Source organism: Nicotiana tomentosiformis, chromosome 3 (genome assembly GCF_000390325.3).
Source record: "Nicotiana tomentosiformis chromosome 3, ASM39032v3, whole genome shotgun sequence".
Taxonomy (NCBI): Eukaryota; Viridiplantae; Streptophyta; class Magnoliopsida; order Solanales; family Solanaceae; genus Nicotiana; species Nicotiana tomentosiformis.
In genome coordinates, this window is record NC_090814.1 from 132,054,518 (window position 1) to 132,069,444 (window position 14,927).

Genomic DNA, 14,927 nt, shown 5'->3' on the forward strand with positions numbered 1-14,927 from the left:
GGGAGGGGAGGCCTACCTGTATTACCATGACATTCACCCCTAGTATTTTGACTAGCAGTGCCAGGTGTAGGTGGTGGTGTTTCAAGATTATCAGGTGATTGAATATCATCTAAATTATCATCTATACCATAATCTTCTTGAAGTTGCTCATAATCTATATTTAAATTTTCAGGAGAACTTTCAGAAATATGTGTAAAACTACTAGAAGAACCAGTACCACATCTTTGATCTTTTAAGATTTTTACTCTTACTAGTACCACCCTACTAGTACACATTTTTTTGGCTGCTCTAAATATACTCAATTTAATTAAAAATCTAAATTAATAAAATAAAATAAAAATAAACACCAAAGAAGAGAAAGAGATAGAACTAGTGTACCGGGAGTCCGGATGCCGCACTAAATTTGATATCACACTTCAATTGATATTTGATGATATTGATACCACACTTCACTTGATAATTATAATTTTGTAGTGGCTACCGTAAATATTTGATAAAACCTAAAATAATAAGTAATTGAGAACTTGAGAACAATAAGCAATTCAATAATCAAGAGAGAATTAGAGTAGTAAAAGAGCAAATTTGTGAGAAAAAATGAATAAGATGGTGGGTTATTTATAGTTTTTAAAAGGTTAAAAATATAATTTATTAATTATTAGAGGCGGGGGAGGGCTATTTTCTTAATGTGATAGGCCGAAATGGCCAAAAATACAAAACAAATGACCGTTGCCCAACGATCATTTTTAAATTTGACTGTTGGCAACGGTAAAAAAAAATACATAACGGTAACCGGGATGGACCGGGTTGTAACTCAGTAAAAACCCGTTAGTGGATTACCGGGCTTGCCGGGTTCCGGGGCACCGGTTAACAAAAATGGCCCGCCTCCGTCCGGCTAAACCCCCAACCCTAACCAACCAGTCCCACGTGGCAACGGTAGAAAAAAATGCATACTGGTAATCGGGATGGACCGGGTTGTATCTCGGTAAAAACCCGTTAGTGAATTACCGGGCTTGTCGGGTTCCGGGGCACCGGTTAGCAAAAATGACCCGCCTCCGTCCGGCTAAACCCCCAACCCTAACCAACATGTCCCACCCCCTTAGCGGACCGGACTGAACCGGGTTGTCAGTGGGCTAGCCCGGCCCGACCCATTTAACAGGTTACTTATAACTATGGGTATAGTTATATGTGCTAATGTGAAGGTAAGTCTTTTTTTTAAAACCATAAATAAGCTACCTCTTTTTGCGACGTATATTTTGATCTTCTTCTTTCAAGTATGGGACGTATATTTTTTTAAGTATGGGACGTAAGTTGAAACATGGTACAGTGACAATTTCCTTATCGAATAATACGTCCAGTTTTATATTATTTTTGGTTGTAAATTTTCATACAATTTTTTAGTGGTGGGAAATTCTTTTAATAAAGTAAATAATATTATTAATGTTACAAACTAAATTCTTGCATACAAACGGTATACCAAAAAAAATAAAGACAACCTGCATATGATTAAATATTTCAATACTAAATACAGTCAATTTTCTATACAATTCAAAACCTCATAATGCACCAAAGAATAGAAATAAGCAGCTATTCTTCACATGAACAAAGTCACTCTATCCTATACAAAGGATCTCTTGTTTCTCTACTTTCATAAATCACACTTAGTGCTGATGGAAAAATATTTTACGTACACCACTAGTACCTAACTAGCCGGCAATGCAGAAGGATCCATGTATCCACGTACTCGCTCGAGTTCTTAAACATAACACCAAGTAACGTAGGTGATTTTTCCCTTTTCCTCAAAACACATTTCTTGTCCTAGGTATCCATGTTGAGGTTTCACGTTGTGTTTTACATGTATGCATTTGAGTGGTTGCCAAACGAACTGACCAATAGAAGGATCAATAATCAATCCACGAACTCATACTCTTCGCTGGAGAACTAAGGAAACATATAAATGCTATCAGTTGTGCCACTTTTGTTTTATGCCAAATAACTGAAAGTTTCTGGCACGAGTACGAAAGCATATAATTACAATCAATTCAAATCATGTCTTCAAGACATTGCAGAACATCGATTCATTGAACTGCAATGCCAATTTGTCCAATGAAACCCAAACATTTACAAGTAAATCCTTTACTTGTAAATGAATACACAAATTAACACAAACAACAGAAGTTCTCGGGGAGAAGGATTGCAAGATAATGAGCTATGACTACATTAATGCTCACACTTTTCACGGCGTATAAACATACAAAATTTTGCTGTTAAACTAGAGAGATGGGTCTTGACATAAGGGCTATGATGCCACCTCCGAAAGGTAAGATGTAAAAAGAGACACAGCATCCTGCAAATGGTATGCACGGGTAACTTCAGGTATGGGTGCCTTGAATATGGTATCATAGCAGCTTAGCTGGACCTCATTTTCTGAACTTCCACCGCTATCAGAAAGCAGCAAATTGCATATCTCCTCAGCCATCTTCGAATAAACCACCCTAGAGACAATATACATTCATTAGTTCAATCTTGTTACTATAGGAGCTCTCGCCTACACCAAATGGACTTAAAGCATTCGAGGATCATGCCAAGTTTCCATGCTTTATGGGATACTTTACTTCAACATAAACCAGCTGACATAAAGCTCTACTGATTTAATCATACATGAGAATTCAAACTTAGAAATGAGAAACGAAGGGTTATGGGTTCAATGAGATGGTGGAAAGAGGGGGGGAGTTGTTCTTTTTTATTTGGGGGGGGGGGGGGGGAGCGTTGCCTCTAGCAAGAAGCAGTCAACTTGCCAGCCTCATGTTTCAGTTTTTTTTTTTAATGACGATGGTACCCCGGCCAGCTTGCTCGCACCTTAACTATTCCATCGGGTACCTTCTACCTCATATCAACTCAGGTACCAGATAACTCTACCTACTAAGGCTTATGCAGATGGAAAGAAATCATCTCGTGTTTTTGCCTCCACTGGAATTTGAACGTAAGACTATTAATAATTCAATGTTAAGTACCTTGCTTCGACAGGCAATCTGCTAGTCCAAACAGCCAAAGAGTTGTTTAAGCGACTGATGAAGTCTGTACAATCACTGTTTTTGTTTTCTAGAGAGCCCTGTCAATAAAAATGTGTTTTGTCAAATCTCCTATAAAGCTTTAGAATAACTAGGAGATATGTCGATAAGCTTCAAGCAATAATCGTAAACAGATATTCTCTCTACTTCCTATTACTATGCAGAAATCTCGTGACAGTGACCTCTATCATTCAATTCCTACATGAACTGTGCATTTACAAGTTGATCACTGACCAAGCTGCACAGCTAAGATCTCATTTCCAGTCCAGTTTTCCTGTCAGTAAGTACATAGGCTTCCCACATCCACCTGAAAAGAGCATTTTGTTCCAAAATGCATGTGACCTCCCAATTGTAATAGTACCAGGGGGGAGGTCAAAACTTTCAGCGCAACTATGGACGCAAAAATGTCATTCACCGGCATTTATATATGCAACCATCAAATAAAGCAAATTTTGATCTAACAAGGTTAACAGCTCCAGGATATTTGAGAAAAGGATTCAAACACATGTAACTAGATAACAGAGAAATTTCATACCTCTTGGTTCATAGCGTCATGGTCCTCCTGAAAAGAACTTCTCAACAAATAAAAAGTTACATATATTCCAGCTCCCAGATCCCAATCTTCAATTTCTGACTTGTGGTCCTCCATGGAAGCTGCTAGCCTCCATATTTCAGAGTGTTCTTCTGTGAATAAACAATATTCGAGTAATTTAGCACCAGAACAAATTTTGAGTAAAAAGATAAAGCTGTAAAACAAGCCCCCAAATCAAATAGGTGACGCATATCAGAGTATATGAGCACATAACAAATTATATGATGAGACATTTAGACTCGATGACGACTCAGATGGCCATAAGAAGACAAGTCTTACGGCATTTACAGCGTTTCATTAATTCTGTTCTAAATTATTAAACAAGGTTCACGTAGAAAAAGATTGAAGCTGGAAGAAGAAAAGGGAAGAGCAAACAACGGTAAAATAGCATCCTTCTGGAACTGAACATACCGTATTGCAAGTGGTAAAGCTATATAACTTTTGGGAGTAAAAGAACAGAGATATTAAACACAGATGTCTCTAGGTACATATTCTGGATAACGAATAGTAAGATATAAAGATGAATCTAAATGATCAAAAAAGATATAAAGATAAATCTAGAGATAAGCAATCTTGTACCTGATAGGAAAAGAGAATGAGCAACTGAAGTTATAAAAATGGTGTGCGCTTTCTGCCACTTTCCGCATTCCAAAAAGTGTTCTAGGGCTTTGGGGAATTCAGAGTAGTAATTAAAATATGTTGCCTGCAATAGAGTAAGCCAAGGGTGAAAAATAAGATGCAAGCAGAAGAGTGATTCCACACTAGTAGCAATCAACTGCAGGCAAAGCACTAACTCGACAAAAAAGTACTAGCATCTTCAAAGAAATTTCAAAGTACACGCTGGAAATTGCTCTCTTTTCAGCATAATGTTAAGCCATCTTGTCCAGAAACAGCAAGCAATAATATCTCGGTGACATAGATTAGCTTTGATTTGCCATAAAGTGGAAAGCAAGAAGCGTGGATCAACATAAAACTGAAATCAAAGTAAGACCACTGACTCACCAAAGCTTCGTTCAACCATGCTGATGGAATACCTAGATCCTCAATAAACTGTCGCTGTAAGTCCTGAGAACTCCAAGTTTCACAATACTGAAAGAGTATTTCCCTTATAAGAGCAGCTTGCAAATAAGGACAATCTTCACGGTGAGGCATGTGAAGCGCCACATAGACAGCCCAATGACATTGACCAAGACACAGCAGCTGAGAAATGAAACTAATGTCTAGGAGATGAAGATCATTAGAACTGAAAGCACCAATGGCTTCTAAAACAGCTCGTTGATGCCAGATCATGTGGTAGTCAAGGGGATCATTTGTTGAAGCAAAGGCACTGAACATCGTCTTTAGAGCACTGAAATCAATTTCTTGATTGGCATGAAGAAGCATAAGATAATAGCCAAGGTCAAAATGTTTCACTGCATGCCAATTCATAGACACTTCTACAGGTCCTTCATCAATATAAACTGGAACAGGAGATGGAGCTTTTCCTTCATTGAGAAGCCGCTGATATGCGCGGAATAAAACAGGCAATTCAGTTTCTGGTGGAAGCTGATACCACATCAACAACCCCAGAAACCTTTTCCAGTCAATGTCTACATCATGCAGAGCTCTATGAATGTTGCCAGCAACCAACTCAAGAACCCTAATCCTCTCTGTCTCAACAAAATTGAAATCCAATCCATTTACTCTCCAAAGATCAAGCTGCCTAACAACATCAGAACGATTAACCATCGAACCACCAGCTTGGCTAAGAAGACATGCAAGTCGCACATCTCCTCTAGAGGCAGCCAGTTCCACAGCAGCATCCAGCTGCCGACCAGTTAGAAGTAAGAACATATGTTGTAGATCGCTTGAATCGTTCAAAGAGCTTACTTCCTCCTGCACCCTATGACAAACACTCTCTTGCAACCAATAGCTGAATTCTGCTCTCCTTATCAATGGAAGTGCTTCTGGATCAACATCTGAAACAGTTTCTCTCATATCAGGTATCATGTCTTCCTCATCCTCATCTTTTAGAGACTTTGATTTCCCACTCAATTGTCTGGATGAAAAAAGCACTTTTATTAATTCCCAAATCATTGCTTGGTGCATCAGAAGAACACGGGATGCTGAAGATAATCCAGGAACCTCCAACTGCCTCTCAACAATACCAATATAACTCCGACATACATCTGAAAGCATTACACGATCACACACAACTCTTTGTAGCTTTAACGTGAAGGGTCCCTCCCCAAACTCTTTGGTTTCATGACTAATTTCCTTGTGAAGAAGGAGAGGTGAATCAAAACACAAATCAACAAGTTCCTCCTTAAACTTTTTATTTTCATCTCTAGCTACTTGGTCAAATGCAACCTTCTCCAAATTGATTATGGAGGACAAACTTTGATTGTCTTTACTACCAACTGGCGCGCCAGAATGGATAAGAACACCATTAGGCCCCCAGCCAACTCCAAATGATCTACGCATGAACAATCCTGCATCAACAACATTATGAGAGTGGCTTCCACTTATAGGTGTTTGCTGCCTGAGATCCAGCTTCAAACCTTCAGCCTTTGTTGTCTTTAGAAGCACACCCTTATTTTGTTGGGTCAGCAAAATGGACCCTGGTGAGTCCGAGCCAAAACTACCATGTTTGTATTCGGTCAAAGCCAATGGAGTCTTGCGAGTCAAAGGTGGACTAATTCTCGGGTATTTATGCTGGAAAGGGGATTTTGAAGATTCTTTGCTGAATTGTGGTTTTCTATCAGAAGGCACGCAATGATAATCATCTACATCCTCCTCTTCTGCCGGAAACATCAGCATTCTCATTTCTTTCATCTTCATAGGATCTAACCCAAGATGAGCAGGAAGAGAATGTGAAAGATCAGTTGTATTGACTAAGGTGGTTTCTTCATCAATGTAGGAAACGTCTCCTCCATTCATATCCACCGGGTCTAGAACTTCTGGAGACACATCATCCATTATCATATCTTCTTCATCATCATCCATCAAACCAAATCTGCTGAAATGCCGAACGGAGAATTTCCATTCTCCATTTGATGGATTAAACGAGATAAAACGTGCTCCTTGCCTCTCAGTTCTACATCTCAACTTCTCCACCATTTCTCTAGAAGAATCCACATCACAATTTTTGGAGGATCGTATTTTCAGTAGCAAAGTTACTTCAGCAGGCTTGTTAAGTCCCTCGCCAACTGGGGGCTTGTCATTTTCATCTTCATATACAACCACCTCGTGCCTGCTAAACGTCACAATTCGATCCAAATCCAACCCTCTAACATCTGTTTCCCCAAAAAACTTGACAAACCCATATCCAAACCTCCCAACAGTAAAATCTTGAACACTGCTGCAATACCCTGGGCTCATAAGCTCCCTAATAGCCAATTCACTCAAGCAAGGCTCAGTAAAATAATCAGTAGATCGCAAGGTAGGTAAAGCAGCTTCATTCTCGCCGAAAATCTGATCTAAAGCTACGCCGTCAAGGGATACTTTTCTTCTTTTACATTGAGATTGAGAAACAATAAGTTGGTCATGAGTCCCTAAATCAACTTCCATTACTATGTTACTTCTTTCACTCCTTTTAAAGTTTCGCTGCAAGTGCCTGATAATCAAATCCAAATGTACATAGTATTATATTAGTATATATTTAAATTTACATGGGTAACGCAAAAGTAACAAATAAAAACCTGAGAATTCACGTGTTATAGCATTAGCATAGCTCAAACTCAAGCGTATAGGGCATCGAATGTACAAAGACTGAATCAAAGATTAAAAAGCAGAGCAGCTCCCAAAACCCTAACGAGTCCGAACTGAAATCTACCTTAGAAAACGAAGAAACAGTAAATAAAAATGGAATACACTTACCTTACACTACGATGAACAAATTAGAGATTTCTAGCTTCTTTACTTCTCGGCGTTCGTGTTCATGAATGTTGCTGAGACTGGAGGGAGACGGAAGGTTTTAGACTCAGAAAGAAAAAAAAATTGCTTTGCTTTCTCAATTTCCCAAACTCCCGCCCCCACTCCCTGCCCTACTCCCTCGCCTGTGACCCGTGGGGGGCACGTGATGCGTCAGAGGGTAAAATGTGGAGCTCAGAAACTTAAGGAGCCTGCGGCGCAGTAAAAATGGGTTAGTAGGCGTTTGGACATAAGAATTGTAAAATTCGAAAAAATGGTGAATAGTTTTTCAAGTGAAAATGATATTTGAAATTTAGTAGTCGTTTGGACATAAGAATTGTAAAATTCAAAAAAATAGTGAAATTTTTTTTCAAGTGAAAATGTTATTTGAAATTTAGAGTTGTGTTTGGACATAAATTTTAGTTTGGGTTATTTTTGAAGTTTTGTGAGTGATTTGAGTGAAAATTTTAAAAAACAGTTTTTTGCAGTTTTTCAAATTTTTAAAAATTTTCAAAATGCATCTTCAAGTGAAAATTGGAAATTTTATGAACAAACGCTGATTTCGAAATAAAGCGAATTTTTTTGGAAAAATCTTCAACCAAATTGTATGTCGAGATGGGCCCTTAGAGTTGTGTTTGGACATAAATTTCAGTTTGGGTTGTTTTTGAAGTTTTGTGAGTGATTTGAGTGAAAATTTTGAAAAATATTTTTTTGCAGTTTTTTAAATTTTTGAAAATTTAAAAAATACATCTTCAAGTGAAAATTGAAAATTTTATGAACAAACGCTGATTTCGAAACAAAGCGAATTTTTTTTGGAAAAATCTTCAACCAAATTGTATGTCCAAACGGGCCCTTAGAGTTGTGTTTGGACATAAATTTCAGTTTGGGTTGTTTTTGAAGTTTTGTGAGTGATTTGAGTGAAAATTTTGAAAAACAGTTTTTTGCAGTTTTTCAAATTTTCGAAAATTTTCAAAATGCATCTTCAAGTGAAAATTGAAAATTTTATGAACAAACGCTCATTTCGAAAAAAAGCAAATTTTTTTTGGAAAAATCTTCAACCAAATTGTATGTCCAAACGGGCTCTTAAAGTTGTGTTTGGACATAAATTTAAGTTTGGGTTGTTTTTTAAGTTTTGTGAGTTAAAATTTTGAAAAACAGCTTTTTGCAGTTTTTCAAATTTTCGAAAATTTTTAAAATGCATCTTCAAGTGAAAATTGAAAATTTTATGAACAAATGTTGATTTCGAAAAAAAATAAAAAAAATTTGGAAAAATCTTCAACCAAATTGTATGTCCAAACGGGCCCTTAGAGTTGTGTTTGGACATAAATTTCAGTTTGGGTTATTTTTGAAGTTTTGTGAGTGATTTGAGTGAAAATTGTGAAAAACAGCTTTTTGCAGTTTTTTAAATTTTCGAAAATTTCCAAAATGCATCTTCAAGTGAAATTGAAAATTTTATGAACAAACGCTGATTCGAAAAAAAGTGAAATTTTTTTTTGGAAAATTCTTCAACCAAATTTTATGTCCAAACGGGCACTTAGAAAAATCAGGTCTGAATCACCGTTGTCTTTTATATCCCTCTGTGCGGAATCAAACGAGTTATTTTTTCACCATAACTTCTTTATATGTATTTAAATATTATGAATTATTAATTATTGTAATTTACAATATATTTTTTAATAGTTTGCAAATATATAAATTTTAGCACGAAAAAATAAAAATTCTATGTTAAAATAAACAATCAAAGTTAAAAAGTTTGGACTTCGAAAAGCAACAAATATCACATAAATTGAGATAGAGAGAGTAATTTGTTACACTTATTTTTATTTATTTATTGATTATTTCAATTTTGAATGTTTTATTCTCGTTTTTACCCTAACAATTTGTTTGGATGGTTGTTACATATTATATTGTATCGTATTGTTACTTTAAAAATAATATTTGTTTTGATTGTTACTTAAATTTTATTGTATCGTATATTTAAATTCATTGTTATGTAACGATAAAAAGTGCCACTTTATGGAATCACGAATTTGGTGTGGTGGCGTCGTTTCCTTACTTTTTTTCTCATCTTGCCCTTCCTTATTATTAAATAATCATATTTTATCATTTACGCTATATTTTTATATAATAATTCTACGTTGTATCCTGAGTTTTCTTAGTAATATTCCAATTTTACTTTTCATATTATTGGTGCATAACATCATGAAATAATGGCAAACGATATCATCTATCCAAACGTTATATTTATCAAACAATATAATATAGTACAATACCAAACGATATATTATAAGACGTGTAACGACAATCCAAACAAGCGGTAATCACTGAGCAGAAGCCTCAAGTGCTTGCATTATTTTATTTTATTGCAGGGGAGGTCGGCAGCCATTCGATTCACGATCAAAGTTATAGTGCAAAAATTAGAATTAATAATTCTTGAATTATGTAGTACTATCTGTATAGAGTAAAATATGCTTTGTTAAGTGGTTGTATAAGAGAGAGACATTCCACTTGGAGACAAGACTTCATTTCCCGAGCACAGGTCTGGCTTTATTGAATTTCTTAAATATAATGCCAATTGTTTTGCGTGGTCGCATGCGGATATGTCAGGTATCCTAATGGAAGTTGCCATACACAAGCTAAGCTTGGATCCAACATCCCTCCGGTAAGACAAAAAAAATGCCCTATTACGGAGGCCAGGAATAAATTCGTCAAAGAAAAGGTAACTCACCTACTTGATATCGGTTCAATCTGAGAGTTAAAATATTTAGACTGGCTAGCTAATGTAGTAGCAGTTACTAAGAAGAATAATAAATTTTACATGTATGTAGATTATAAGGACTTGAATAACGTGTGCCTAAAAGACTCGTTCCCTCGGCCAAACACCGATCAAATGATTTATGCAACGACCGGGCACGAGTTAGTGAGTTTCCTCGATGCTTATTCCAGGTACAACCAAATTAAGAAGAACCTGGAAGATCAGGAAAAGACTTCGTTCATAATGAATTTCGGCACATATTTCTATAATATGATACCCTTCGGGCTAAAGAACGTCGGAGCCACTTATCAACGACTCGTAAGCAAGATGTTTGAAAAACTAATAGGGAAAACCAAGGAAGTTTATATAGATGATGTGCTTGTTAATTCTTTGAACGCAGGTGATCATCTTAAGCATTTGCAAGAAACTTTTGACATCCTATGGAAGCATAACATGAAGCTAAACCCCGAGAAGTGCACGTTCGAGGTCAGCTCCAGTAATTTCTTAGGATTTCTGGTATCACAAAGGGGGATTGAGGTAAACCCTGATAAGATCAAAGTCATCGAAGACATCCCGGACCAGCTATCAAGCGTGAAAGAAGTTCAAAGGCTCACAAGGAGATTGGCCATTTTGAATAGGTTTATTTCCCGGTTATCAGAGAAATGCCATCGCTTCTTCGCACTGCTCAAAAAGAAAAATAACTTGGAATGGACCCCGGAATGCAAGCAAGCTTTGTGAGATTTGAAAAGGTATTTGTCAAACCCTCTGTTACTATCAAAACTGAAGGAAGGTGAAACACTGCTAGTTTATCTCGCAGTTTTGAAGGTAGCGATAAGAGCCGTTTTAGTCCGTGAGGATGAAGGTACGCAATATCCCATTTATTACGTTAGTAAAATTTTAATGGGAGAATAAAATCGTTACCCGTATTTGGAAAAGATGGCCTTAGCTCTCGTAGTCGCTACTCGGAAGTTGAGGTCGTACTTTTAATGTCACCCGATAGATGTGGTGACCATCTTTTCCCTGTGGAACATCCTCCACAAACCCAAACTCTCTGGTAGATTGGCCAAATTGGTCGTCAGAATGAGTTAATTTGACATAGAATATAAACCGAGGATTGCGATTAAGTCACAAGTTTTGGCCGACTTTGTGGCCGACTTCAGTCCGGGGTTGCTGCTTCTAGCGACCAAAGAGGCAGTGATGGTGTCCGAATTGATATCGGGAGTTTGGACCTTATTTACGGACGGAGCTTCCAACATAAAGGGGTCTGGGCTTGGCATAATACTAACCACGCATTCGGAAGAAACCCTAAGGAAGGCCATTAGAACAGTTCCTTTAACTAACAATGAAGTAGAGTATGTAGCTTTGATTGCAGGACTCGAACTGGCCCGAGGACTAGATTTTGAGGTCATAGAAATCAAATGTGACTCCCAACTGGTGGTAAATCAAGTCTGGATCTTCGAAATCAAATAGGAACGCATGCAACAATACGTAGTGAAGGTTTAGACTCTACTGGCTCGATTTCGGGAGTGGTCGATTACTCATATCCCGAGGGAATAAAATGAAAGAGTAAGATGTGCTAGCTAACCTCGGTTCATCAACGGAAATGAAGGGATCAGATTCTGGGACGGTAGTACAACTCATGCACTCGGTCCTGGACGTGGACAACTACTATGAGGTAAATACAACTAATTTGGTTTGGTACTGGAGGAATGAGATCATTGATTATCCCGAGCACGGAAAGTTGCCCAAAGAATCCAAGGTGTCCCGCTCACTATGACAAAGTAGCACGATATAGCTTCAAATGAGGCCAACTGTACAGGAAATCATTCCAAGGCCCGCTGGCCCGATGCTTGGGAGCGTCCGAAGCTAATTATGTTATCCGAGAAGTCCACGAAGGGATATGTGGAAACCATTCGGGAGCAGATTCCTTAGTGCTAAAACTGGTAAGGGCAGGTTATTATTGGCCCTGAATGGAACAAGACGCCAAAGCTTTCATGCAAAAATGTTATAAGTGCCAACGCTACGCACCACTGGTACATCAACGAGCAGAATCATTACATTCAGTTCTATCTCCATGGTTATTCATGAAGTAGGGAATGTATATCGTCGGACCATTACCACCGGGCCTTGGTAAGGTAAGGTTTCTTTTAATTTTAACTGACTATTCTTCTAAGTGGGTTGAACCGGGTCCTTATTAGAAGATAGGCGAAAATGAAGTGGTGGATTTCTTGTGGGAGAACATAATTTGTAGATTTGGAATACCAAAAGAGATAGCATGCGATAACGGGCAACAATTTATAGGTGCAAAGATCACAAAGTTCCTTGATATTTGAAAATAAAGAGAATCACATCTTCACCCTATCATCTGAGTACAAATGGTCAAGCGAAATCAACGAACAAAGTGACTATACAAAATCTCAAGAAGAGGTTGGAAGCGACTAAAGGTAAATGGCCCGAGGAAGTGCCTGAGGTGCTATAGGCGTACCGAACAACGGCCAAATCAAGCACAAGAGAAACTCATTTTTCCCTTGTGTGCGGAACAGAAGCCTTAATCTTGGTGGAAGTATGAGAACCTACCTTGAGATATTTTCAGGTAAACGAAGAGACGAACAACAAAGCGATGTTAGTCAACTTGGAGCTACTCGATGAGCGCAGGGATTTGGCATATATAAGAATGGCGGCCCAGAAGTAGAGAATGGAAAGATATTATAATCGAAGAGCCAACCTCCATTATTTAAAAGTGGGAGACTTGATTCTAAGAAAAGTAACTCAAAACACCCGAAAAATCAATGTAGGGAAGCTAGGTCCAACCTGGGAAGGTCCCTACCGGGTTTCAGCTGTCACCGAAAAAGGCTCATACGAGTTGGAAAAGAGATATTATTGCTGACAAACATCACCTATACTGAAAGTATGTGCTCCACTCTTTTTCCTTTCATCCAATTTTTGTCCCAATTGGGTTTTTCTTGCAAGGTTTTTAACGAGGCAGCAACGGAAAGCATATCACGAAGAAAGTTTCAACATCAGCAATAAGACCTTTAACGGCAAGGCACACAAGCGGAGAACCACTCTGGAGCGGTTAGATAATATTTGGCTCGATAGATAATTTCCCACCAGGAAAGTAAGTTAGCTATCAAGCAAAGGTTACCCGACCGTTCACAAGTGCAAACCACTAGAGGATTGTTAGATAGTCTTTTGCTCGATAGCATAAATTCCTAAGGGGAAGCAAAGTTTGTTATTGAGCTGAAGATTGTCTAGCAATTCATTAGTAGGGTCCTCAAAAATGCAAAACTTACAGTGTTCCAATTCGCATTCGAACACTGGGGGGAATGATATGAGGATACGACAACAATGAGCGCCACGTCGACTAGATCATGAAAATCGGCAACATAGTTGTATCATCGGGATCGGGGACTGCGCGTCCAGCCCCGTATAATCAAGTTGTATGAGTTAGCCACACGAAATGGCAATTTTTTTTTAACATAACGAATGCTTTTGTACTTTTTGAAAAAAGAATAAATAAAGTAAAGTCCTTATATTTTCTATATTGTTTCTTGTCTGATCGATGAGTTGATTTTATCATTTGAAAGATAAACAAGTGGTTCAAATGTTAGTGCCGTAATTAACAAGAGACGTCCTCTTCAGTAGCACTATAAACATAAGAGGCCCTCTCTTATAAAAACCCTCACGATAATGGGCTGACTTCGGAAGAACTTGTGCCCGAAATTCAAATGCTTTCGGGGGAAAAATAAACCCAAGGTCTTACATAATAAGACACAAATAATAAAACTTGCGCATAACACTTAAGCAAAAAAGAATGCAAAGATTAAAATTTGCATAAATGTTTAAACGAAAGAAAGACTCATGCAAAAGATGTCTTTATATTCAATAAACGTGTTGAAGCGACATAGATACAAAAGTTGAAAAAAGAAAGGAAAAGCTAAACTGGTGCATCTACGGAACCCGGAGGAATAGAAGTGCACGCGCCCCTAGGGGAAGTGGGTAGATGAAACACCCCCAAATTTTACTAATATTTACATTTTCGATTGAGCATCTTTATAATGAGGAAATATTTTTACTTCGCACTTCCTAAACGTGAAATTTACAATACATGAAAATTCCTTATTCTAGGTTGTGTTAATACTGACAAAGAAGTTCCATGGTGTTGCTATGCGTAACACTTAATATTATTTTGATGAATTATTGTTAAATACATTATAATTAAGTTTTTGGCTGCCACTCTTTTGTATTTATCTAAGGATATTTAGTAGTTGGGCAGCCATTTTTATTTCATATTTATCCAAAATTCTTAAAGACAACTTTGATTGACTTAGTCTTCCATAAATTCCCCATTTTCATTCTTTCAAGAAAAAGAAAAACACCCCTACCCTCTCTCCTTCTTATCACCTGAAAACTTCATGAAAACCACCATAAATTTTCACTAAACCAACCAGCAAAATTTGTTCTTGGTGAAGCTCAAGTTGCTCCTCTCTTTTGTGGTAAGTTACTAAACCTGTTTTTACACTAGACAGGTATTAGTGTTTTCTTCATATCTCTTTATATAGAGCTCCGTTTTAAGTGATCTAAGACTTTCTAGAAAACTATTTCATAACTATATAACTGT

General features: G+C 37.5%; 1 protein-coding gene across 2 annotated transcripts; it reads right to left on the reverse strand.

Moving 5' to 3' along the window:
- Nucleotides 1–2,017: 2,017 nt before the first annotated feature.
- LOC104107725 (nuclear pore complex protein NUP96) lies at nucleotides 2,018–7,672 on the reverse strand. 2 transcript variants are annotated; one of them, XR_011415004.1, is made up of 7 exons: nucleotides 7,519–7,672; nucleotides 4,663–7,255; nucleotides 4,240–4,363; nucleotides 3,604–3,752; nucleotides 3,303–3,375; nucleotides 3,012–3,109; nucleotides 2,356–2,492 (listed from the first exon to the last, which is right to left on the reverse strand). XR_011415004.1 is itself a non-coding variant. In XM_009616603.4 (6 exons), exons 2-6 carry the CDS (start codon nucleotides 7,207–7,209, stop codon nucleotides 2,297–2,299), a joined length of 3,114 nt encoding a protein of 1,037 aa, XP_009614898.1. In that variant the 5' UTR covers nucleotides 7,210–7,255; nucleotides 7,519–7,671; the 3' UTR covers nucleotides 2,018–2,296. The 2 variants fall into 2 exon arrangements, 1 of the variants encoding a protein (XP_009614898.1); XM_009616603.4 differs by lacking the exon at nucleotides 3,303–3,375 and having other exon boundaries at nucleotides 2,018–2,492; nucleotides 7,519–7,671.
- Nucleotides 7,673–14,927: the final 7,255 nt, after the last annotated feature.

Coding starts and splice junctions, on each gene's coding strand:
- LOC104107725 (XM_009616603.4), bottom strand. CDS start 7,209: ATGGAAGTTGATTTAGGGACTCATGACCAACTTATTGTTTCTCAATCT. Junction 4,364..4,662: donor CATGGTTGAACGAAGCTTTG/GTGAGTCAGTGG, acceptor ACTCTATTGCAG/GCAACATATTTTAATTACTA. Junction 3,753..4,239: donor TCATTCTCTTTTCCTATCAG/GTACAAGATTGC, acceptor GTTTATTCACAG/AAGAACACTCTGAAATATGG.